The sequence below is a fragment of the Delphinapterus leucas genome, chromosome 12 (assembly GCF_059928025.1).
Source record: "Delphinapterus leucas isolate spDelLeu-1000000601 "Yukka" chromosome 12, BTC_Dleu_Yukka2, whole genome shotgun sequence".
Lineage (NCBI taxonomy): Eukaryota > Metazoa > Chordata > Mammalia > Artiodactyla > Monodontidae > Delphinapterus > Delphinapterus leucas.
This window is the reverse complement of record NC_143140.1, coordinates 16976029-17000809: the sequence shown is the minus strand read 5'-3', so window position 1 is coordinate 17000809 and position 24781 is coordinate 16976029. Positions and strand designations below refer to the sequence as shown.

At 40.3% G+C, this 24781-nt stretch overlaps 1 protein-coding gene across 3 annotated transcripts in view; it reads right to left on the bottom strand.

The window, feature by feature from the left end:
* CD109 (CD109 molecule) overlaps positions 1-24781 on the bottom strand; it is a 113549-nt gene that overhangs the window by 40838 nt on the left and 47930 nt on the right. For all 3 annotated transcript variants that reach the window (XM_022590370.3, XM_089921744.1, XM_022590371.2), the window contains 8 exons: positions 19444-19540; positions 19029-19170; positions 18227-18336; positions 15843-16067; positions 14941-15042; positions 14794-14856; positions 13172-13348; positions 9619-9771 (listed from right to left, as the gene is read on the bottom strand). In XM_022590370.3, coding sequence (XP_022446078.1) covers positions 9619-9771; positions 13172-13348; positions 14794-14856; positions 14941-15042; positions 15843-16067; positions 18227-18336; positions 19029-19170; positions 19444-19540 — 1069 coding nt within the window. The remainder of the gene's footprint in view (positions 1-9618; positions 9772-13171; positions 13349-14793; positions 14857-14940; positions 15043-15842; positions 16068-18226; positions 18337-19028; positions 19171-19443; positions 19541-24781) is intronic.

Below are 24781 nucleotides of genomic sequence, written 5' to 3'. Positions count from 1 at the left end.
TTGGTAACTATTTTGATACATTTCCCTTATTTGCATTAGCATTAAGACTGACAGACTAAGACAAAGACAGGGGGAAAATTACTAAAGGTTCTAAGTGTAAGTTTAAAAACACACCAAGTTTAAAATTAAACACCCAAACCACTGCTTCTGCTATACTAACAACACCACTGCTACATCCATGTTAAGTAAACATGGTGCTAGAACAAGTACCAAGGAGAAAATAACGGAATGAGAAAACAGAAAATTTCATAATATCTCAACAAGCTAGCCAATATAGTTAGCTCAACTATAGACAACGGAGCCAGAGCCAGATAGGATGGAGAGAAAAGGTTTTCGTTCCATAACTCCAACTCTGCCACAGAACACCAATATGTGCAAGATGTCCTTCTGCTGACACTCAGGTGCAAATCTATGGAATTATCTAGGAAGAAGCATCTCTTGCATAAAGAAGTCCTCCTTTTCTCACTGGCTCAGTGAAAGGCACTGTCAAAGCTGCAGCAAGAGAAGTCTGGTATCTGAAAATTAGTCCTGGAAGATCTAGGACACTTAAATTATTCCAAGGCATTCAAGAGTCTCTGGGTATCACCTATAAATTTAACAAGAATGAACGAAACCAAAACAGTCTATTACCATAGGCTCTTGACTCCCTCCTCCAGAGCCAACTCTGGAGAAACAATAAAAGCAAGCAAGAAACTTGGATGAGTAGAACAAGAAAGCCCGCAGGAGAGGGAAGGGTATCTCGATTTGGAGTGCTGGAGGAAGCAGATGGCAGAAAGCTGCTACAAATAGCAGTCAGGTGACGGTTGGAGGGAGGTTTTTAAATTCTGCTCGTGCTTCTCTTCAGAAGGTAGCCTCAGGACAATCATTCCTTGCAATTTCACTGCCAAAACCAGCAGCCAGCAGGCAGGCAGTGTGGCCAGGATAATACCAGGTGAGCACCTCTGCCCTTCTGGTGTGAGAGGGTGAGGAAACGTGAACAGACCTCTGGCCTTCAAGCACTCACTCTTCCTCCTCTACTCCTCCAAACTCTCAGAGCTGGGGTCATCACCTCAGGAGACCACGGCTTCCTGGGCTGCTTTTCCCTAAGAGCTTAAAAGTGAACTGCTGAGTGGAAGGGGACAGCACACTGGGAGGATCAAGAGTAGTTCTCAAGTCCCTGAAGTTCAACCTCTCGCCTCTCTTTAAATTCACAAGACATACATAGATTGGAACCTGGTGTTCAGCCTTCCCCAACAGACATTATCAGAGTAGCAGCCAAATCAACTAGCCATCCAATGAGTATAATTTCCGTAAAAGACATCCAACTGGACAACGTACAACGTGTGAAGCAGAATACTGAAAAGTCAGCTCAAGAATTTAAAATAAACATAGTAAATATAGGTAAGATAAAATATTAGCAATATAAAACAAGAAAAAATATAAGAACCAAATGAAAATAATACACATTAAAAGTATAACAGCTGATATAAAAGTAGGATATCCATCAAAGTAGGATAGATACAGCTGATGAATAATCAGTGAGCAGAAAGAGTCAACTGAGGAACTCTCCCAAAGAAATAAATAAAAGACAAAAGAGACAAAAAACAAAAAGCTAAGAGATACAGAGAAAAAAAGTAGAAGTGCCAATCTCTGAAAAGGAGAAGAAATGGAGAGAAAAGAACTATAGGAAGAAATAATGGATGTAAATTTCCAGAATCAAAAAATGAAGGGAGAGTATATATTGAAAGGGCAATTCATCATGACAAAGAACAAAAATTCTGTACAACAGCAACATGATCTGGCCAGGGTTGGGGAAGGAGGTGCAGACAGGGAGACACAAAAAGAATGCATAAGAATATGAGAGCACACTAAAATGCTTGCCTTCTCAGATGAAGATACAAATATTGATAATCTTAAGAAATCAATAAGGATAAATAAATATAAGCACAATTCATGAGTTAAGGGCATCTATCATGGAAATAAAAATAGAATCTGTAACTTCCAAAACCACAGAAAGAATAAAAAGAAACAAAAAGGAACTAGTCTAAATTTTAAAATATGAAATAAAAAAGCAGAAATAAGTCTTAATTAGAGCAAGGACTGATTTGTAAATGGGTTAAATAAGCTTATTAAAAGACACTATCAGATTAGATTAAAAAAAACAAAAGCAAAATATAATAATATGCTATCTACAAGATATAGGTAAAACAAAAACTTACAAAAGGTTGAAAATAAAAAGATGGAAAAATATACCAGCCAAGTATATTTGAATCAAAAGAAAGCTGGGATAGCAATCTTAATATCTGACAAAATTTAATGTAAACGTACAGTGAGATATAGAGACAGAGACAAAGAGAGCATGTGTGTGTGTGTATTTGTGTGTGTACACATATATATAGAAGGAAAAATGAAATAATATATTTATTAAGATATTTAGCAAGCTGTAAAATGAAGGATGCTATATTCACTTAAATCAAATGCAAAATGCTACAGACTTTTTAGAATATAATGTGAATTTAAGTGAAGGCAAGAGAAAAAAAGTGACCAATTGGTTTTAAAGGAGTTTTTTTAAAAAAGGAATGAGAAAAATTTGCTGCATAGACTGAAGAAAAATGTATAATTTTTCTCAAATGGATTGATTTTACAACAAGATGACCAAATTAGCCTATACATATATATCTTTCTTTCTGACGTGTTGTTAATCACTGTAGTTAATCAATCAGTGGATGTGGGTTATACAGTCTAGATTTCACTGACAAGTACATATAAAGAACTTACAGAGATTGGTTAAAAATGGCAGAGTAGAAAGACGTGCGCTCACCCCCTCTTGTGAGAGCACCAGAATCACAAGTAACTGCTGAACAATCATTGACAGGAAGACACTGGAACTCACCAAGAAAGATACCCCACATCCAAAGACAAAGGAGAAGCCACAATGAGATGGTAGGAGGGGCACAATCAAAATAAAATCAAATCCCATGACTGCTGGGTGGGTGACTCACAAACTGGAGAACAGTTATATCACAGAAGTCCACCCACTGGAGTGAAGGTTCTGAGCCACACATTCGGCTTCGCAACCTGGGGATCCAGCAATGGGAGGAGGAATTCCCAGAGAGTCAGACTTTGAAGGCTAGCGGGATTTGATTGCAGGAATTCAACAGGACTGGGGGAAACAGCGACTCCATTCTTGGAGGGCACACACAAAGTAGTGTGCACATCAGGACCCAGGGGGAAGGAACAGTGACCCCATAGGAGACTGAATGAGACCTACCTGCAAATGTTGGAGGGTCTCCTGCAAAGGCGGGGGATGGCTGTGGCTCACCGCTGGGACAAGGACACTGGCAGCAGAAGTTCTGGGAAGTACTCCTTGGCAAGGGTCCTCGCAGAGTCCACCATTAACCCCACCAAAGAGCCTGTAGCCTCCAGTGCTGGGTCACCCAGATCAAACAACCAATGGTGAGGAAACTCAGCCCCACCCATCAGCAGACAAGCAGGTTAAAGTTTTATTGAGCTCTGCCCAACAGAGCAACACCAAGCTCTAGCTACCACCAGGTGCTCCCATCAGGAAGCCTGCACAACCCTCTTAGATAGCCTCATCCACCAGACAGCAGACAGCAGAAGCAAGAATAACTACAATCTTGCAGCCTGTCAGGAGGAACTACAGTCCTGCAGCCTGTGGAATGAAAACGATATTCACAGAAAGACAGACAAAATGAAAAGAAAGAGGACAGTGTACCAGATGAAGGAACAAGATAAAACCCCAGAAAACAACTAAATGAAGTGGAGATAGGCAACCTTCCAGAAAGAATTCAGAATAATGATAGTGAAGATGATCCAGGATCTCAGAAAAAGAATGGAGGCAAAAACTGAGAAGATGCAAGAAATGTTTAACAAAGACCGAGAAGAATTAAAGAACAAACACCTAGAAGAATTAAAGAACAAACAAACAGAGATGAACAATACAATAACTGAATTGAAAAATGCACTAGAAGGAATCAATAGCAGAATAACTGCGGCAGAAGAACAGATAAGTGACCTGGAAGACAGAATGGTGGAAATCACTGGAGCAGAACAGAATAAAGAAAAATAATGAAAAGAAATGAAGACAGACTAAGAGACAACATTAGACGCACCAACATTTGCATTATATGGGTCCCAGAAGGAGAATAGAGAGAGAAAGGACCCAAGAAAATATCTGAAGAGATTATAGTCAAAAACTTCCCTAACATGGGAAAGGAAATAGCCACCCAAGTCCAGGAAGCACAGAGAGTCCCAGGCAGGGTAAACCCAAGAAGAAACATGCCAAGACACAGGGTAATCAAACTGACAAAAATCAAAGACAAAGAAAAGTTATTAAAAGCAACAAGGGAAAAATGACAAATAACATACAAGAGAACTCCCATAAGGTTAACAGCTGATTTCTCAACAGAAACTCTACAAGCCAGAAGGGCGTGGCATGATATATTTAAAGTGATGAAAGGGAAGAACCTACAACCAAGACTACTCTACCCAGCAAAGATCTCATTCAGATTCAACAGAGAAATCAAAAGCTTTACAGGCAAGCAAAAGCTAAGAGAGTTCAGCACCACCAAACCAGCTCAAAAAATGCTAAAGGAACAACAAATGCTAAAGGAACTTCTCTAAGTGGGAAACACAAGAGAAGAAAAGGACCTACAAAAACAAACCCAAAACAAGTAAGAAAATGGTAATAGGAACATACATATCAATAATTACCTTAAATGCGAATGGATTACATGTTCCAACCAAAAGACACAGGCTCCTAAATGGATACAAAAACAAGACCCTTATATATGCTGTCTACAAGAGACCCACTTCAAACCTAGGGACAAATACAGACTGAAAGTGAGGGGATGGAAAAAGATATTCCATGCAAATGGAAATCACAAGAAAGCTGGAGTACCAATACTCATACCAGACAAAATAGACTTTAAAATAAAGAATGTTACAAGAGACAAGGAAGGACACTACATAATGATCAAGGGATCAATCCAAGAAGAAGATATAACAATTATAAATATATATACACCCAACATAGGAGCACCTCAATACATAAGGCAAATGCTAACAGCTATAAAAAAGGAAATCAACAGTAACATAGTAATACTGGGGGATTTTAACACCTCATTTACACCAATGGACAGATCATCCAGACAGAAAATTAATAAGGAAACACAAGCTCTAAATGACACAACAGACCAGATAGATTTAGTTGATATTTATAGGACATTCAATCTGAAAACAGCAGATTACATTTTCTTCTCAAGTGCACACAGAACATTCTCCAGGATAGATCACACCTTGGGTCACAAATCAAGCCTCAGTAAATTTAAGAAAATTGAAATCATATAAAGCATCTTTTTCAACCACAACGCTATGAGATTAGAAATAAATTACAGGGAAAACAATGTAAAAAACACAAACACATGAAAGCTAAACAATACGTAACTAAATAAGCAAGAGATCACTGAAGAAATCAAAGAGGAAATTAAAAAATACCTAGAAACAAATAACAATGAAAACACTATGGTCCAAAATCTATGGGAGGCAGCAAAAGCAGTTCTAAAAGGGAAGATTACAGCGATACAATCCTACCTCAAGAAACAAGAAAAATCTCCAATAAACAATCTAACCTTACACCTAAAGGAACTAGAGAAAGAAGAACAAACAAAACCCAAAGTTAGTAGAAGGAAAGAAATCATAAAGATCAGAGCAGAAATAAGTGAAATAGAAACAAAGAAAACAATAGCAAAGATCAATAACACTAAAAGATTGTTCTTTGAGAAGATAAACAAAATATATAAACCTTTAGCCAGACTTATCAGAAAAAGAGGGAGAGGATTCAAATCAAAAAATCAGAAATGAAAAAGGAGAAGTTACAACAGACACCACAGAAATACAAAGCATCATAAGAGACGACTACAAGCAACTCTATGCCAATAAAATGGACAACCTGGAAGAAATGGACAAATTCTTAGAAAGGTATAACCTTCCAAGACTGAACCAGGAAGAAATAGAAAATATGAACAGACCAATCACAAGTAATGAAATTGACACTGTGATTAAAAATCTTCCAGCAAACAAAAGTCCAGGACCAGATGGCTTCACAGGTGAATTCTATCAAACATTTAGAGAAGAGCTAACACCCATCTTTCTCAAACTCTTCCAAAAACTTGCAGAGGAAAAAAAACAGAAGAAAAAAAATTGCAGAGGAAGGAACACTCCCAAACGCATTCTATGAGGCCACCATCACCTTGATACTAAACCAGACAAAGATACCACAAAAAAAGAAAATTACAGACCAATATCGCTGATGAATATAGATGCAAAAATCCTCAACAAAATACTAGGAAACAGAATCCAACAACACATTAAAAGGATCATACATCATGATCAAGTGGGATTTTTCCCAGGGATGCAAGGATTCTTCCATATACGCCAATCCATCAATGTGATACACCATTTCAATTAACAAATTGAAAAATAAAAACCATATGATCATCTCAATAGATGCAGAAAAGCTTTTAACAAAATTCAACACCCATTTATGATAAAAACTCTCCAGGAAGTGGGCAAAGAGGGAAGCTACCTCAACATAATAAAGCCCATATATGACAGACCCACAGCAAACATCATTCTCAATGGTGAAGAACTGAAAGCATTTCATCTAAGATCAGGAACAAGACAAGGATGTCCACTCTCACCACTATTACTCAACAAAGTTTTGGAAGTCCTAGCCACGGCAATCAGAGAAGAAAAAGAAATAAAAGGAATCCAAACTGGAAAAGAAGAAGTAAAACTGTCACTGTTTGCAGATGACGTGATACTATACCTAGAGAATCCTAAAGATGCCACCAGAAAACTACTAGACCCTATCAATGAATTTGGTAAAGGTGCAGCATACAAAATTAATGCACAGAAATCTCTTGCATTCCTATACACTAAAAACAAAAGATCAGAAAGAGAAATTAAGGAAATAATCCCATTCCCCATTGCAACAGAAAGAATAAAATACCTAGAAATAAACCTACCTGAGGAGGTAAAAGACCTGTACTCAGAAAACTATAAGACACTGATGAAAGAAATCAAAGATGACACAAACAGATGGAGAGATACACCATGTTGTTGGACTGGAAGAATAAATGTTGTGAAAATGACTATACTACCCAAAGCAATCTACAGATTCAATGCAATCCCTATCAAATTACCAATGGCATTTTTTACAGAACTAGAACAAAAAATCTTAAAATTTGTATGGAGACACAAAAGACTCCGAATAGCCAAGGCAATCTTGAGGGAAAAAAAATGGAGCTGGATGAATCAGACTCCCTGAGTTCAGAATATACTATAAAGCTACAATAATGAACACAATATGGTACTGGCACAAAAACAGAAATATAGATGAATGGAACAGCATAGAAAAGTCCAGAGACAAACCCACGCATCTATGGTCAACTAATCTATGACAAAGGAGGTAAGGATATACAATGGAGAAAAGACAGTCTCTTCAATAAGTCGTGCTGGGAAAACTGGACAGCTACATGTAAAAGCATGAAATTAGAGCATTCCCTGACACCATACACAAAAATATACTCAAAATAGATTAAAGCCCTAAATGTAAGACCAGACACTATAAGACTCTTAGAGGAAAACATAAGAACACTCTTTGACATAAGTCACAGGAAGACCTTTTTTGACCTACCTCCTAGAGTAACGGAAATATAAAATAAACAAATGGGACCTAATGAAACTTAAAAGATTTTGCACAGCAAAGGAAACTATAAACAAGATGAAAAGACAACCCTCAGAATGGGAGAAAATATTTGCAAATGAATCAATGGACAAAGGATTAATCTCCAAAATATATAAACAGCTCATGTAGCTACATATTAAAAAAACAAACAACCCAATCAAAAAATGGGCAGAAGACCTAAATAGACAATTCTCCAAAGACGACATACAGATGGCCAAGAAGCACATGAAAAGCTGCTCAACATCACTAATTATTAGAGAAATGCAAATCAAAACTACAATGAGGTATCACCTCACACCAGTTAGAATGGCCATCATCAGAAAATCTACAAACAACAAATGCTGGAGAGGGTGTGGAGAAAAGGGAACCCTCTTGCACAGTTGGTAGGAATGTAAATTGATATAGCCACTATGGAGAACAGTATGGAGGTTCCTAATAAACTGAAAATAGAATTACCATATGACCCAGCAATCCCACTCCTGGGCATATACCCAGAGAAAACAGTAATTCAAAAAGACACATGCTGGGAGGCAGACGCAAGAGGGAGGAGATATGGGGACATATGTATACATATAGCTGATTCACTTTGTAATACAGCAGAAACTAATACAACATTGTAAAGAAATTATACTCCAATAAAGATGTTAAAAAAAAAAGACACATGCACCCCAATGTTCATTGCAGCACTATTTACAATAGCCAGGTCATAGAAGCAATGTAAATGCCCATCGACAGACGAATGGATAAAGAAGATGTGGTACATGTATACAATGGAATATTAGCCACAAAAAGGAACAAAATTGGATCATTTGTAGAGACATGGATGGACCTAGAGACTGTCATACAGAGTTAAGTTAGTCAGAAGGAGAAAAACAAATGTCACATATTAACGCATATACGTGGAATCTAGAAAAATGGTACAGATGAACCGGTGTGCAAGGCAGAAATAGAGACACAGATGTAGAGAACAAACATGTGGACACCAAGGGGGGAAAGCGGGGGGTTGGGAGGGAGGGATGAATTGGGAGATTAGGATTGACATATATACACTAATATGTGTAAAATAGGTAACTAATAAGGACCTGCTGTATAAAAATAAAATGAAATTCAAAACAAAAGAGCTTACAAATAAAAATGAAATGACTAAGGAATAGGTGATTAGTTTATATAACACTAGATGTTCATATATTTCTTGGTTTGTAAGTTTTCTGCAGGTTAACATGATTTTTCACTCCCTCAATATACTGCAAATTCCTGATTCAATGGGGACTGTAATTATTTATAACCATTATGTACAACCAAAATAGAAAGTACTTCATAATTACCTAAAGCTCTCTCCAATGTCATTCAGAATTGTGCAAGTCCATCTCCTAGTACTTTCCCAAGAGTCTTCAGTTAAAATACAGTATGAAAATGAGGGAAGACTCTAAGTGGCATTTCTCATGTAAGACAGCAAAGACACTTGACCACAATAGCCTCTTTCCAACATTAACAACTGGAATGCAGATCCTTTTCATTCAGAAGTTTTACTGATTTACTGACTTATACTTGAAAAGGAACTAATGAAATTTCCTTTAGATACCTGAAGTAACACAAAGTTTCTTTTTTTTTTTTTTTTTTGCGGTATGCGAGCCTTTCACTGTTGTGGCCTCTCCCATTGCGGAGCACAGGCTCCAGACGCACAGGCTCAGCGGCCATGGCTCACGGGCCCAGCCACTCCGCGGCATGTGGGATCTTCCCGGACCGGGACACGAACCCGTGTCCCCTGCCTTGGCAGGCGGACTCTCAACCACTGCGCCACCAGGGAAGCCCCCACTTTTTTTCTCTTTTAATGTGTATTTTTGTAATGAAAAAATAGCTAAACTCACATTTTCCATTGTAATATCGTTTGAGACATTCATCAGATTCACACTTTTGTCGACAGCTACAATTCCAACTATTGAGTTTGGCTGCGTCACAGTGATCCTAAGAGAGACTCTCTCAGATGGTTCAGCATCGGCTTTACTCCAAAATAGCTGTATCTAAGAAAGGGAGAAAACAGGATTGATACATTACACTTTTTCAAAGCATTTCTTACGTCTTACCAATAGCAGATCAATGACAAAATCTAGCAAAGATTCTACATTTACCTTGGCCCGGGGACCATTCTAAAACCATACACAAGCCTTCTCCAGGGAAAGGAGTGAAAAGAAACCTCAGCCCCACAGTGTCGGCCAGTCATGGAACCTCTCACTGGGGCATAAATCAGAGTTTTCCTTCACTTCTCTACCCTTTCTCCACCTCCCACCCCACAGCCGCCAGCCAGTGCTGAAGTGAAGACACTGTCTGGCGTACGTGAGGAGGGCCAGTATTCAAGAGGGGGGACAGGAAAGAGGAAAGAAGCTGCCAGTGCCTGCACACTGGCCTCCTGGACTCAGAAGTGAGTGCGTGCAAGTGAGAGCCCCGGGGACTCCCAGAACTGGCTGGGCTGCGCAGGGGTGTCTTTCCCCAGGACGAGGCCATCAGACCAACACCAGTCAGGCCCCATGCTCTGTGCCTCCGTGGCTGCCTGAACTTCCTCTGTCATTACACTCAGCAAAGCACAGTCCTACCTGTACTTCTTAAAGAGCAACCATCCTCTCATCCCGGCTGAACCCAATGGCTTTGTTACAAGGCCTCTTCCTACTAGGAATGTTCATCTTGCCCAGCTCTGTTTCAACAGTCCCTCGCCCCAGTGACTGTACCACCTGATCAAGATGGCCTTCATGTCCCCCTCAGCTTGCCTGAACTTTAGAAACAGGCTTCTTCCTGACATTAAGCACCTAATTTCCCTTTTCTTAAAAAATTTGCAATTGTTAATGTTTTCTCTGTCCCTTTGAGATGTAAATCTTCTCCCGGCTTCCAGCCAGTTTTACTAGCAGGAATGTCTCTCTCAAAGACCTGGGAGCCATCCTTTTGAAGTATAATCATCAAGAAAGAGCCCTGATTGATCTCCCAGTCTCTGTAGATGAATAGAAGCCTAACTTATAAACTCCAGTTACCAAACCACATGGCCTAATCACGCTGACCAACCCCTCCCCCAGGGTCTCCCAGTACTTTTCCATTAACTCACACCAGTGCTTAAAAACCCTCCTGCCTTTTGTTTCAGTGGAGTTGAGTTCAGTCTCTCTCCCCTATTGCAAATGTCTTGAACAAAGTCTTCCTTGCCTGTTTAGCTTGTCTGATGCCATCTTTCTTTCACATGCCTCTTGAGCCATTGTATCTAGTTTACTCTTCTCCACTTATATCTTAAACAAGTTAAACAGAAAGAATACCTTTCCTTACCCCTTGTTTAAGGTAACTCACAGTTTGCATCATATGCAAACTTTGCACTTCTCATTCTTTTTTCTGCACGTCAGTGACCCCCTGGCTCCAACCTGCACTTCTGTGTGGATGATTTCTAAAACTACATCTCTTGCCCCTTCCACATCTCATTCATTTATTCCACAGTCATTACTGAACATCAACGAAGATTCATTAATGTTCTTGTGTTGAAACATATTTTATTTCCAAATATGCAGTTTCTTTCAGAGTAAATGTGGTAAACATTATCATATAAAAATGGAAGACTTATCTTTGCAAACACAACTGAAACTAATTTCTTATCTCTCATATCTAAGAAATTTCTTGGAAGTTATTTATACAGTCTGCTTCCTCAAAGCCTTTACACAGCAACTTTTTTTAGAACCTGCTCTCACTTTCAGAGATGTCTGCCTCTATGTTTAAGCCTTACTCCTACTTTAAAATTCACCTTTCTCAGACAAATACCGTATGCTAACACATATATATGGAATTTAAGAAAAAAAAATGTCATGAAGAACCTAGGGGTAAGACAGGAATAAAGACACAGACCTACTAGAGAACGGACTTGAGGATATGGGGAGGGGGAAGGGTGAGCTGTGACAAAGCGAGAGAGAGGCATGGACATATATACACTACCAAACGTAAGGTAGATAGCTAGTGGGAAGCAGCTGCATGGCACAGGGATATCGGCTTGGTGCTTTGTGACCGCCTGGAGGGGTGGGATAGGGAGGGTGGGAGGGAGGGAGACGCAAGAGGGAAGAGATATGGGAACATATGTATATGTATAACTGATTCACTTTGTTATAAAGCAGAAACTAACACACCATTGTAAAGCAATTATACTCCAATAAAGATGTTAAAAAAAAAATTCACCTTTCTCAGGGAATTAATGGAGTCACTAGAAGTCAAAAACTGTGCTCTGAAACTGACAGAATACAGCACTGCCTTTTAAAAAATTCTTTTCATAAGACAGAAAATAGAAGTCTGTATTATATTTTGACAGTCAAAGTTAGAGTTAACAGTTCTCTATAAAAAAGGCATGGATGACAACTGTTACTTCTTAAAATTTTAACAAATTCAGGGGGAAAATGCTACCAGAAGAACTGTATTCTACAAATCACTACTTTAAAATAATGATTATTGGGGACGTCCCTGGTGGCGCAGTGGATAAGACTCTGCGCTCCCAATGCAGGGGGCCCGGGTTCGATCCCTGGTCAGGAAACTAGACCCCACATGCATGCTGCAACTAAGAGTTTGCATGCCACAACTAAACAGCCCATGTGCTGCAACTAAGAAGCCAGTGAGCCACAACTAATGAGCCCTGGAGCTGCAACCAAGGAGCCCACCTGCCACAACTAAGACCCGGCGCAACCAAATAAATATTAAAAATAATAGTAATAATAATAATGATTATTTTGCTTCAGAGGTCCTGAGACGGCAGCAGCCTTTAGTGAGAACAATGGCTCATTTTAATATGTATGAGATAATTGAGCTCCACCTGTCAATCTTGCAATCTGGTTACTTCTCAGAATTGGGGCCCAGGAGTGTTTCCTACACAAGCTACACACCTTAGGTTACAAAAATCACTGCTGTGTGTGGAGACAAAACTCCACAGAGATCTCCACACGCAAAGCAGCCAAGCTCATTGTAAATTTGTCCTGGGTTAGTTTCCAGACTGATGAAATGGATAAACCAAAGCCCAGCTCTGCTTCCACACATCACTGCAGATGCCTCACTCCCTCCTACACCCCTCACTTCACTCCCACACAAATAACAACACCACACATATATTGCCATTGGAATTCCATGCCAGAGCAATATTGACTCCCCCATTTGGGAAATCCTGAAAGAGCTTGGATTTGAATTAAAGTCTTAAAGCCAAGAACCATGACTTACAAAGAAGACGCACAGTGTCCAATAATTCCACAGGTGAAAACAGATACACAGTAATTAAATATGAAGAGGTTTATCCATAGTTCTAGAAATGAATATAAATTTCTAACCAATTTGGTTTCATGACACTTTTCTAAAGAAATATTACATTTCTCAGACTTTGCTAATATGAAGTTTTCTTTTAAACATCGTTACCTTAAATCTTACCTTATTTTTAAAAACAAGCTGAACAGGAACTTTCAGAACATCATTTATAATTTCCCCATCATCTTCAATATAATACACAATGATACAGGCTTTTGGAGCCCAAGAATTTTCTGGTGTTAAGGAAAAAGTTGTTGCATTTTGCTTGCCTACAGCCACTAGCTGTCCCCTGGACACTACCTGAAAAGAAGAGTACATGAGTTTTATTTTATGTTAAAGCTAGTGAGAATCTCAATGGCAGCTATGTTTATCATAATTTTAAGCATACATGCAAATTCTTGACTTAAAGCAACTTCAAATCCTTTTTGAACACACACACACACAAAAGTAAACCTCCCTGACCAACACAGAGAGTACACACTGGTAATTAGAAAAGGATAAGATAAAGCAACCGTGACTGAGCCAACAGCAGCTTGATGGTCAAGAATCTATTTCTGAGTGGAAGGAATGCAGAGCACCACTGAGAGAGCTAGATTAGCAAAACTACAATTTATGGGGAGCATTTTTATTTGTTTTTGTTTTCCTTATGTTTTATAATTTTCTATAATGAACATACGTGGCTTATCTCATAGAATTTTAAATTTTAAACATAATGCAAGATTTCATTATTCATCTTAAACTGGAAATGCAAATATGGGTGAAGAAAGAAAAAAAGAGTTTGATTTCAATATGAAAAGGACAGCTTAAAAAGGCGTGAGGCTGATTTGTAGCAACATGGATGGACCTAGTATGATAATATACTAAGTGAAGTAAGTCAGAAAGAGAAATTCAAATACCATATGATATCACTTATATGTGGAATCTAAAATACGACACGAACTTATCTACAAAACAGAAACAGACTCACAGACACAGAGAACAGACTTGTGGTTGTCAGTGGGGAAGGTAGAGGAGGGATGAATTGGGATTAGCAGATGCAAACTATATATATATAGGATGGATAAACAACAATGTCCCACTATATATAGCACAGGGAACTATATTCAATGTCCTATAATAATCCATTGTGGTAAAGGAAAAAAATGTAAAATTTTGCAAAGTAAATTTATATATAACTTAGATATAAAAAACTCTGTAAGAGGGACTTCCCTGGTGGCACAGTTGTTAAGAATCCGCCTGCCAATCCAGGGGACACGGGTTCAAGCCCTTGTCCGGGAAGATCTCACATGCTGCGGAGCTACTAAGCCCGTGCGCCACAACCACTGAGCCTGCGCTCTAGAGCCTGTGAGCCACAACTTCTGAGCCTGTGTGCCACAACTACTGAAGCCTGCGCACCTAGAGCCCATGCTCCGCAACAAGAGAAGCCACCGCAATGAGAAGCCCATGCACCGCAACGAAGTGTAGCCCTTGCTCGCTGCAACTAGAGAAAGCCCGTGCCCAGCAACAAAGACCCAACGCAGCCAAAAATAAATAAATTTATAAAAGAAGAAAAAGAAAACTCTGTAAGAACGTATGTAAATATTACATATTGTGCATGTATAACATACAATACATTAAAATATAATAGTTTCTTTTAAGTGTGAGGCTGAATTTTAAAAATCAGTAAGTTCAGTTTCAAATTAAGGTAGACATTATTTCAGACGATTCTACAATATATCATAAATTTAGATTCTGTAAGAGATTACCATATAGCTAAACTCCTTCAACTGCTTGTTGCCACTAAGCACCAACTCAAAAGGTGATCCCACCTAGAAAAAAAATATTTTAATTAATATATACGTATCAGTGGCAAGACAGTCCAATTATAATTAACAAGTGATTGTAATCATTACCTTTATATTTTCATCTCTTGTTTTTAGCTGGATGTACGTTTTACTAGGAGACTTAAACATATCATGAACAGCCATGCTACTCACAGTATCAAGAAAAGAGGCCTACAACAAAAGAAAAGGCAACCATAAAGTTTCATCTTTAGAAACACCTTGATAAAGGATGTTACCTGCTGGACAATCAGTGAAAGGCAAATTCACTTTCACTTTTCTTCACGCAGGAAACAATACATTCCCCAGACATTGCCTCTTCATCATTTTACAGCTTATACTATAAAGAAGGTGATAGCTGTAAACGTGTAAAATGGTCTTCATCATCATAATCTAAGAGGAAAAAAGTATGGACGGTCCTAACTTAATTCCAAAACAAAGGTGTATTATCAGGAAACACTGAGAAGAAAGAAGGAAATGGAAAAGGAATCCTTTCCCCCACAATACAGAACTCAACTATAAGCAAGAAATCATATCAGCTCACTCAATCTGCCACTGGTGAGAGAAAAACTCAGAGGCCACACTGACAGGGCTGAGTGACCACGAGAAAGGGGGCCTCAGTCCAGCAAAGGAGTGTAAATGTAAAAAACATATTCCCCTTTGGTCTCAGCTCCTGCCAAAACACCATTTCAAATGACTGAAAATCACCTAGACTGGGAGTTTGGGGGCTTCTCCGTCATCTCTTCGGATCACTATTTTACTTTGCTCTTCAAAATGAATTTACAAGGAAGCATTCAGTCTAATTCTCAGCTACTATCATTAAATCACTTTTTAACCCTTTCCCCCCTTCTTTTAAAATAAAAATGTGTCCACTTCCTGTGTACCAAAGTGACCTCCCAACAGGTTGAGTGCCTACCACAAGATGACAATTTTAAGGTTGCTGCGGTAACATAATGATGGGAAACAGATGGCACCTTCAACTGTAGCTCGCTGGAATCGTCCAGGATTGGGAATTCAATCTTGAAGATTCCATTTGGGGGGACAGTATGATTTACGATCTGGACAGCCCCTATGTCCTGATTTCTACCATCCCATCTGTTCCAGTACTCGGTATAGCTTCTCTGCGTCACCGTCATGACTACATTATTTCTTCTTTCTTCAGGAGTCAGTTGATTGCCATCAGAACGGGTTACCTTCACCTAATTGTCAAAAGAAAACATTTTGAAATCAGGCAAACAAGAGAAGCAAAGGATTCAAGTTTCGTTGAATCCAGTTTCCATCTGTGCTGTTCCCATGAAACTGAACTCTCAAAAATCATTGGCAGCCCCCTAACCTCCAGGTTCCGTGGTCTCTCTGGGCGGCCTCCCCTCCCGTCTGGCTGTTATGCCTCCTGTTGCCTTCCACGGCTCCACAATCACCTCTTTCACTGCATACCCCTCTTCCTACATCCTCTCGGTGTCCTTTTTTATCCCACTTCCCTCTCCCTAAATGTGGGAATTTGTCAAAGCCTCATTATCATTTACCCTCAAAGGTCTCAGCACTCCTGCTACCATCCTGATCTGGCTCTGGAGCTCATACTCAACACCTCCAACCCCCTGCAGGAAATTTCTACTTGTACATCCCTGTCATCTCAAATTCAGTACATCTAAAGGTGAGAAACCGCCTCGCCTTTCCTATTTTTGCTAATCCCACAATTCCGTCAGACTTAACATCTCTGAATTTCCCTTCCCTCTCCCCACCTTCCAAATCCAATGCACACCAAGTCTTACATCTCTTACATGCTCTCCACCCAGAGTCAGCTGCGCAAGCCTCCTGCTGGCCTCGTTCCCGGGCTGCTGCCCCACTCCTGCACACAGACCCCACCAGTCCCCCTGGAACGCTGCTTTCGCCACACCCCTCCCACGTTCATAAGGACCAAGATCTTCACTGCTTAGAGCATGTGAGACACGGAGGACCCTCTGCAATCCCCAAGCTTCGCCTCCTGCTTTCTCTCTGACCTTTCCTGGACACGAGCTCTCTGCTGTCACTGCCCTGGTCCAGTCACTGTCACCTGAAGGCACCCTGGCTTGCCAACCAAAGCTCTCGCCTTGTGTAGACGTCTCAGCTCATCTCGTTCCCCACCCACACGTCCCAACACTGAAAATGCTGCAGATCTTGTAACAAATAACCTAAATCTTCTGCTTCTCCATAAAGCATCCCTGAGTGACCCCCATCCCTGTCCTACAGCCAGTTCCTCCTCCCGGAACTCTCTTTGTTTCCCTCTATTCATTTGCAAGTTACCATTTGCAGATTCCTGGGGGTTTTCTTAACTACCTTTTCAAACTGTCTAAATTATAAGATTATTAAAATCAGAAGCTATCTAAAACTTTTTTTTCTCACTAGATCACTGGTTTATTGTAAAAAAGATATTGAGCGAGATGGAAGAGATGTTTAGGGCGAGGTATCAGGACAGGACCCTCTCTGAGCGCATCCCTGCCCCCCAAATCTCCACATAGCCACCAACCTAGAAACTCTAAAACTTCTCTTGATCTATTCAACAAGAAGTGACCCTCCTTTCTTTAAAGCAGGGGCCAGAGACTATGACAGGCAGGGAGGCCAAATCCAGTCTCTTTGGAAGGAAGTTTTTATTGGAACGTGACCACCCTCGCTTGGTTACCAAGGGGCTGTGGCCGCTTTCATGCTACAACGTCAGAGTCACACAGTTGTGACTCAGACCATATGGCCCTCAAAGCTAAAAATATATACTATCTAGCCCTTTGCAGACAAAGTTTGCCAACACCTGTTTTAAATCCCTACAGGAATGTGTTCATGACACTGATTTATCCTGCCTTGAATTACAGTTATGTGTATATTTTCTTGTCACCATCACAAACACTGTGACTCCAGGGTAGAGACTGGGTCCTTCTTAGGTCTGTAAGCCCCACTTATTGACTCAGTCAATAAATGTTAATTCAGTATTCTCTCAAAAAATTGAGTAGATTAGTTGATACTTTTTAATGCTACATCTTTGCTAGGACTAAAATCAGTCATTATAAAAATCAAATTGAAATTGAAATTTTTTGACTACCATCTAATTCCTTCAATTAATTTATAAAAACTTCAACGTCGCAATTCAAATCTAACTTGAATTACTTATTAAATATATTTTGAGGAAAAATTTTTTGGAAACTACTTTTTTAAATAAATTAGATAAAGGTCATTTGGAAACAATTCTGTGTGCCTCATATATCTAAAGGGGAAAAGTAATCTACCCACCTTGGGCTTAAATTTTTTAAAAAGCATTGCAAGTACTATTTCCCATTCTGTTTCACTAAACTGAACTTACTGCTTTAGACAATTAATAAATATGCCAACTTACAGTGGCTGTGAAGTTGAGAGATGGCTTTAAGACAGTAGCATAATCAAAAAATTCAATGATGTAATCGTGTTGCTTGAAAAATACATTGGAGCTTGCATTTCTTGAGATACCTGTTTTGGAAATTGCACCATTTAGAAAGTAAAAGTAATATATCACCAACAGCTTCTATCCACCAAATCTCTCCATCTGAGCTACTTCCCAAAGGGGTTAGGGTATCAGGACACAGAAGCCTCTTTGGCTTGGCCACAAAGAGGACCATACATGTCCTCTGCGGATCCCTTCTGAGCACCATTAGTGTCCCCCAATCAATGACATGTGCACCAGAGATCAGGCCACTGACAGAATAGTCTTTTTGCACTTTCGGGGATTGGTGAAAGCCATTAAAAAACAGCCACCGAAAGATCCAAGTAATTAACCTTTATTTTATTATTAAAAGAGAAAACTGTCTAGGAGCAGGTGAGATTTCAGAAGATGTTATTTAAAAAAAAAAAAAAAAAAGGAGGATGGTTAGTCAGCTGAAAAGGTAGCCCTTCCATATAGTTTTCAGTTTGGAAAAAAAAAAATAGAGATGGAAAAAATTATAAATACCTATCACAGGTGGTTGAGGTACATCCTTTCAAAGAAAATAAGTTTCCCCTTCATTACGAAAACATTCTGCAAGCTAGACTAATAGTCATGACAATCTCAGCATTAACTAGCATCCTTAGGCAACAGTGCCCTCAAATGAACTTACCGATTATAATAAGAGATGACAGAGCAGCACAACAGAAATAGCTTTACCTTCACTTCAAAGTCTACAAACCTGTAAGTGATTCTGTCACTGTGGCTAAAATTTCTACCGGCCCAGGAGAAGACAGATTCATGTGTTCAGAAAGGCCATCCGAAAAATCCATTACCTTTTTCATCTCTTCATCGTTAAAAGAGAAGTTTGCAGATCCATTTATCTGTTTTGTTAAAAAAATTTTCAATGTCATTCTTCACTTCGGCACTTCAAATTTTAGAAATAAAACCCAAACTAAGTCACAACAATACAATGGTTCTGTTTCCACTTTAATCATTTTTTTAAAAAAGGGTAAATTCTCATTTGTTCAATGATAGAAAGCTCTTGATTTTCTCATGCTCAACTTTTGGTTAATTCAGTATAAAATCTTATTTCTAGAGAAAGTACACTTACAGTTTTTCCCCATTACAAGTTATAAGATATTTGCAAAAGTTACCTTAAATGTTTTTGTAATATTTTTCTTCACACCCCAAAAGGATAAAGGTAAAAATGTAAGTGTTAGGTCTCCTTTCACTGGCTTCCCATATGTATACCTGAAAAATAATACACGAGGCCTAACTTAAAAGAATTGTATTAAAAACATACTCTTACTACAAATTTCTAAAACTAAAACATAGTTAGGAATGTGCTTAATAAATGGTGTCCTTGATATTAAGTCTCCAAAATGAGAAGACTTTTAACTACAATACCTCAAAAACGGTTCATAATACACACTTTACCCAGCCTCTGGAGACTCCACAGAAAATCTGATCATAATTGGAAGTGACAGTTTCCCATCAAAAGATTTTTAAAAGGTTATGAAAATCTTTTATTCTTAGAAATCTGGACTGGCCCATTAACTGCATGCCCAGGAGACTTTGTAGCTTTTGAATATTTTTAAATGTTAGTTGAAATTGCATTTGCCGTGGCGAATTTTATTTATTTTAATGAGGTGGGAATAGTGAGCAGACGTTCACATCAAAGCTAATAAACAAATGCAGATTTTTATTCATCTCAGTTAAAGATTTCAAAACTAAAATGAGCGTGTTAACCTTATTCTCCAGGAAATTTCCAGTAATCTTCTGCACATTAACTATGCCTTCATGGGACAGATGGCTACTAGCAAAAGTAACCAAAATTGTTATCATCTACTCACAGAGATGACCATAATAGCTAATACAAATAAATATTTAAAATCATATCTATAACTTAATAACAACCATCCAAGTGATAAGACAACAGAATTCATCTCTCAAAGTACACCCAAAGAACAACTGGATTTCAAGTCCTACTCTTTACCCCCAATTCCATGACAAGACCAAAACTATTGCCCATACACCTTAATTTGGTTCACTCAAAGTAACAGGCTTTTGATTGCGTACGGAGGACTCTGCTTTGCTACACACAGCTTGAAACTGAAATCTTAGGAGTTACGTTGCTTATCCATTTGTTCTTTTCAATAAGCATTTATTGGAAGCCCACTCCATGACTGGCACTGTGCTAGGCACCCAGGTGCGGTAGTAACCATGACACAGACACAACCTCAAAAGGGTGGAACAGCCATGTTTTTAGTGCTTTGAGAGCTATAAGGATAGAGGGTTAGGGGCAAGCAGCCACGCCTTGAAATTGCCTATGTAAAGGCCTCTTGGTCAGAAAAAGCATTCTGCATTCTTGGAAGCACAAGTAAGATCTGGCAGGAGACTTTGGGAGGGTAGATGAGGGGCTGGGTGAGGTGTTTCAAAAGACATGAAGCTAGAAAAGAACTCTGTAAGATACACTAAAAATTTTGAACTTCACCCTCAAGGCAATGGTCTGAAAGAAGAAGGCAGAAGGGGGTGTGGAGGGGGTGGTTAGGATGAGGTGGAGAAGAAAGAGAGAAGGCGGAGAAGGCCAACAAGAAGAGGAAACAACAAGACGTCTGGATCCAAAGTAAAGGGAAGATTGGATGTGGTAAAAATAGAGGCAGGAAAAAGTTTTAAGAAACTACAACCGTAGCTGAAGAGGTGACATTCCTGAATCAAGGAGGTGGCGGTGGAGAAAGGTAGATGGATTATTTGAGAGATATTAAGGAGAGAGACCCAACAGCACTGGAGGTTGACTGGCTATGGGGATTGAGGGAGTCAGACAAGCACAGCTGACTTCAGCTAAAGAGAGTGTGCTGCAGTCCACCCAAGAGAGGGATGCAGAGAACCAGGTTTGGGGAAGACGACTGATTAAAATATCTGTGGGAGGGCTTCCCTGGTGGCGCAGTGGTTGAGGGTCCGCCTGCCGATGCGGGGGACGCGGGTTCGCGCCCCGGCCCTGGAAGATCCCACATGCAAAAAAAAAATATATATATATATATATATCTGTGGGATATCCAGTGGGCAATGTCCAGTGGGCAGCGAGACATGGGGATCTGACTGTAAAGCTAGAAATGTGGGCTGGCGATACGGATTTAGGTTTCATCAAATTATAAACAGCAGAAACCCTGGCCATGGAGAAGAAAACTCCGAGTAAATGTGTAAAAAGAGAAAAGAGAGCCAAAGATGGAACTCTAAGAACAAGAACGTTTACAATGTGATCAGAAGAGAGTTGTCTGCAAAGAGTCTCAAAGGAGCAGCCTAAGGGAAAGGAGAAAAACCAGAAAGGAAATGGGAGAGGACAGCAATGTCCGATGCTGCAAAGGGAGAAAAAAGTTGTAAAAGCCTAAGAAAGTACACACAAGGCGAGGCAAGAAGGAGGTCTTTGTGCCGTGGTGAAAGCAGTTTCCATATCACGGTGAGCGAGAAAGGAAGAACGCAGGGGGCTAAAGAACGAACAGGATGTGAAGAAGGGGAAAAGGCAGCTCCAACTCTTCAAAGAGGCGAGAGACAGGGCAGCAGCTAGGAGGAGGCATGAAGGTCAGGGAGGGTTCGTTTCCTTTAATGACAGAAACGTTTGAACGCAGAGATAAAGAGCAAAAGGTTAAAGATACCAAATGGAAGAAATCAAGACACAGGTAGAGGGGAAGTGGGCCTGGGATTCTCCCGACAGAAGAGTGAATCCAAGGCCCAACTGGAAGGATCAGCCTGAAGGGAGGAGAGACATAGACAGACCCTCACCATCATCACTTCCATCTTCTCCAGGACACGGTATTTATAGAATAGGTCTCCACCGATTTTTAGAGACTGATAAGAGACCTTGCTAGTCAAAAGATTTCCTGAATCTGTTGCAAAGTTGTAAATTATATCCACAATCTGAATTTAAAAAGACCCTCCTGGGACTTCCCTGCTGGCGCAGTGGTTGAGAGTCCGCCTGCCAATGCAGGGGACACGCGTTCGTGCCCCGGTCCGGGAAGATCCCACATGCCGCGGAGCGGCTGGGCCCGTGAGCCATGGCCGCTGAGCCTGCGCGTCCGGAGCCTGTGCTCCGCAACGGGAGAGGCCACAACAGTGAGAGGCCCGCGTACCGCAAAAAAAAACAAAAAAAAACAAAAAAAAGACCCTCCTGAAATGCACTGATAGGCCCAGAACTCATGAACGCTGGGGTGGAGGAGGCCTCTGGGGAAAGGGCCTCGGCCCTGTCGGGATCTGCTCATCTGAATTCACGCTGCCCTGGGACAGAACCGCCTTACTTTGCTCCCAAAGCGGACATCATCCCTAGGCAACTGAAACCTGAAGGAAGAAGATTTAATAGGAAGGAAATACTCGGAACGGACTACAGGCAGACCTCGTTTTATTGTGCTTTGCACAGTAAACACACAGATACTGTGTTTTTTACAAATTGAAGGTTTGTGGCAATCTTGCGATGAGCAAGTCTATTGATGCCCTTTTTCCAAGAGCATTTGCTCACTTCATGTCTCTGTAACACATTTTGGTAATTCTCACAATATTTCAAGCTTTTTCATTACTATTATATTTGCTGTGGTGATCTGTGATCAGCAATCTTTGAGTTTACTATTGCAAAAAAAAATCACAGTTCACTAAAGGCTCAGATGGTGGTGAGCCTTTTTTAGGAATAAAGTATTTTCTAATCATTGTAGGTACATTGGTTTTTTAGACATAACTCTACTGAAGCCGAGCAGGACCCTGTGGGACTCCCGGGCACAAAAGCCTTTCTGTGTTCCCTTCACTGAGTTCCAAAGGACAGGTTCAAACAGTTGCTAATCAGGGAAGGGAGGGGCTGCAGAGACAAGGGAGGAGCCGCCAAGAAACAATAGTGCAGCCTTGGGGCAGGGTCCTGGTTCCCCGCACCCCCCCCCCACCCCCACCCCCCCCCAAAGTATACAAATAACAGTATCTTTGAGCTCTTCTGCAGAACTAAAACCCCCAGCAAATGGAAGATGTTAAGTACTCGATGAAGCACGCTTCATTCCAGAGAAGGTCACAGTTCACCCATCATCACCTGGTGCCAGATGACCCCTGCATTGAAGGAATGCAAGCCCTGCATGCACCCTGATCCTTTTCAGCAACCCCGCCCCTTGACTATAAAACTCCTCACAAACGCCCCTGGGTTCGGACACACAGTTCTGAGGGCATTAGCCCACTTGACCCCCTTTGCCTGGCAAAGGAATAAAGCTATTCTTTTTTACTTCACCCATAACTCTGTCTCCGAGAATTAATTTCGGTGCCGGGGCACAGAGGCCGGATTCGGCTTTACTATTGCACACTTAATAGACTACAATCTAGAATAAAATAACTTCTATACACATTGGGAAACCGAAAAAACTTCACGTGACTCTCTTTACTGCAATATTTTCTTTATTGCAGTGGCCTGGGACTGAACCCACAATCTCCAAGGTATGCCTGTACTATGAGAACTAGCCATGTCTGAGAACTTTAATTGGCAACAATTGTCTCACTACCTAGAACAGACAAACCAAACGCTTAGATGGGCTTTCTGATGTGTCTAGGCTAACGTCCCCAGTCACTTAATCAAACACTCTAGGTGTCAAGGTGAAGGTATCTCATAGGTGTGATTAAAGTCTATAGTCGGTTGGTTTTAAGTAGAGGAGATTATCCTAGATCATCTGATCAGCCTGATCTAATCAGTTGAAAAGCCTTAACGCAGAGCTGAGAATTCCCTAAAGAGGAAGAAATCCTGCCTGTGAACAGAAACGTCAGCCTGTACCTGAGAGCTCTAGCTGCCCTTCCTGACAACCTGCCTTACAGATTTTGGATTTCCCTAGTTAGTCCCCCCAGTCAAATAAGCCAACTCCTTGCAGTAAATCTCTTAATATATGCCTCCTGCTGCTTCTACTTCTCTGGCTATAGCTCGACTGATACACATACTAAAGAAAATGACGAGAATACAACCTGTGGAGCCCTAAAGAACTGCCTGGGGACCGTCACAATTGCCATGTCATTCTCAGCCATTAGCATCTCAAAGGGGCTCCACAAATGAGAATCAGGATGACACTGCGGGGTTGGTGGGAAGAGGTTGTCAATGTTGTTGCTTCAAGGGATCCACACCCCCTGAAAATGTACAATAAATTCCCTAGATGACAATAAATTTCCTAGAGAGTTACCAAAGTTTAAGAACCACTGTTTTAACTGGTTGTGCTAAATCCCTGGCACACCCCTGAAAACTAAAAACAGAAAAAAAGAAGGTATCAATTTTCAACCTAATCCATGTGGACACTGATGGTTTATGCGGATTTGAAGTCACTAAGTTTTATAAGCGTTAGTCAAAGAACTCAAAATAAAACGCAGACAGAATGCCTGACCTTCAGCTAAGATCAAGGGCAGGAAAATAATTATGACAAAGCGGGCATTTATGTGTTTTCCAAACCATAAATTCAGCCACAGAACCCAGATTCACATGGTAAGCTACCT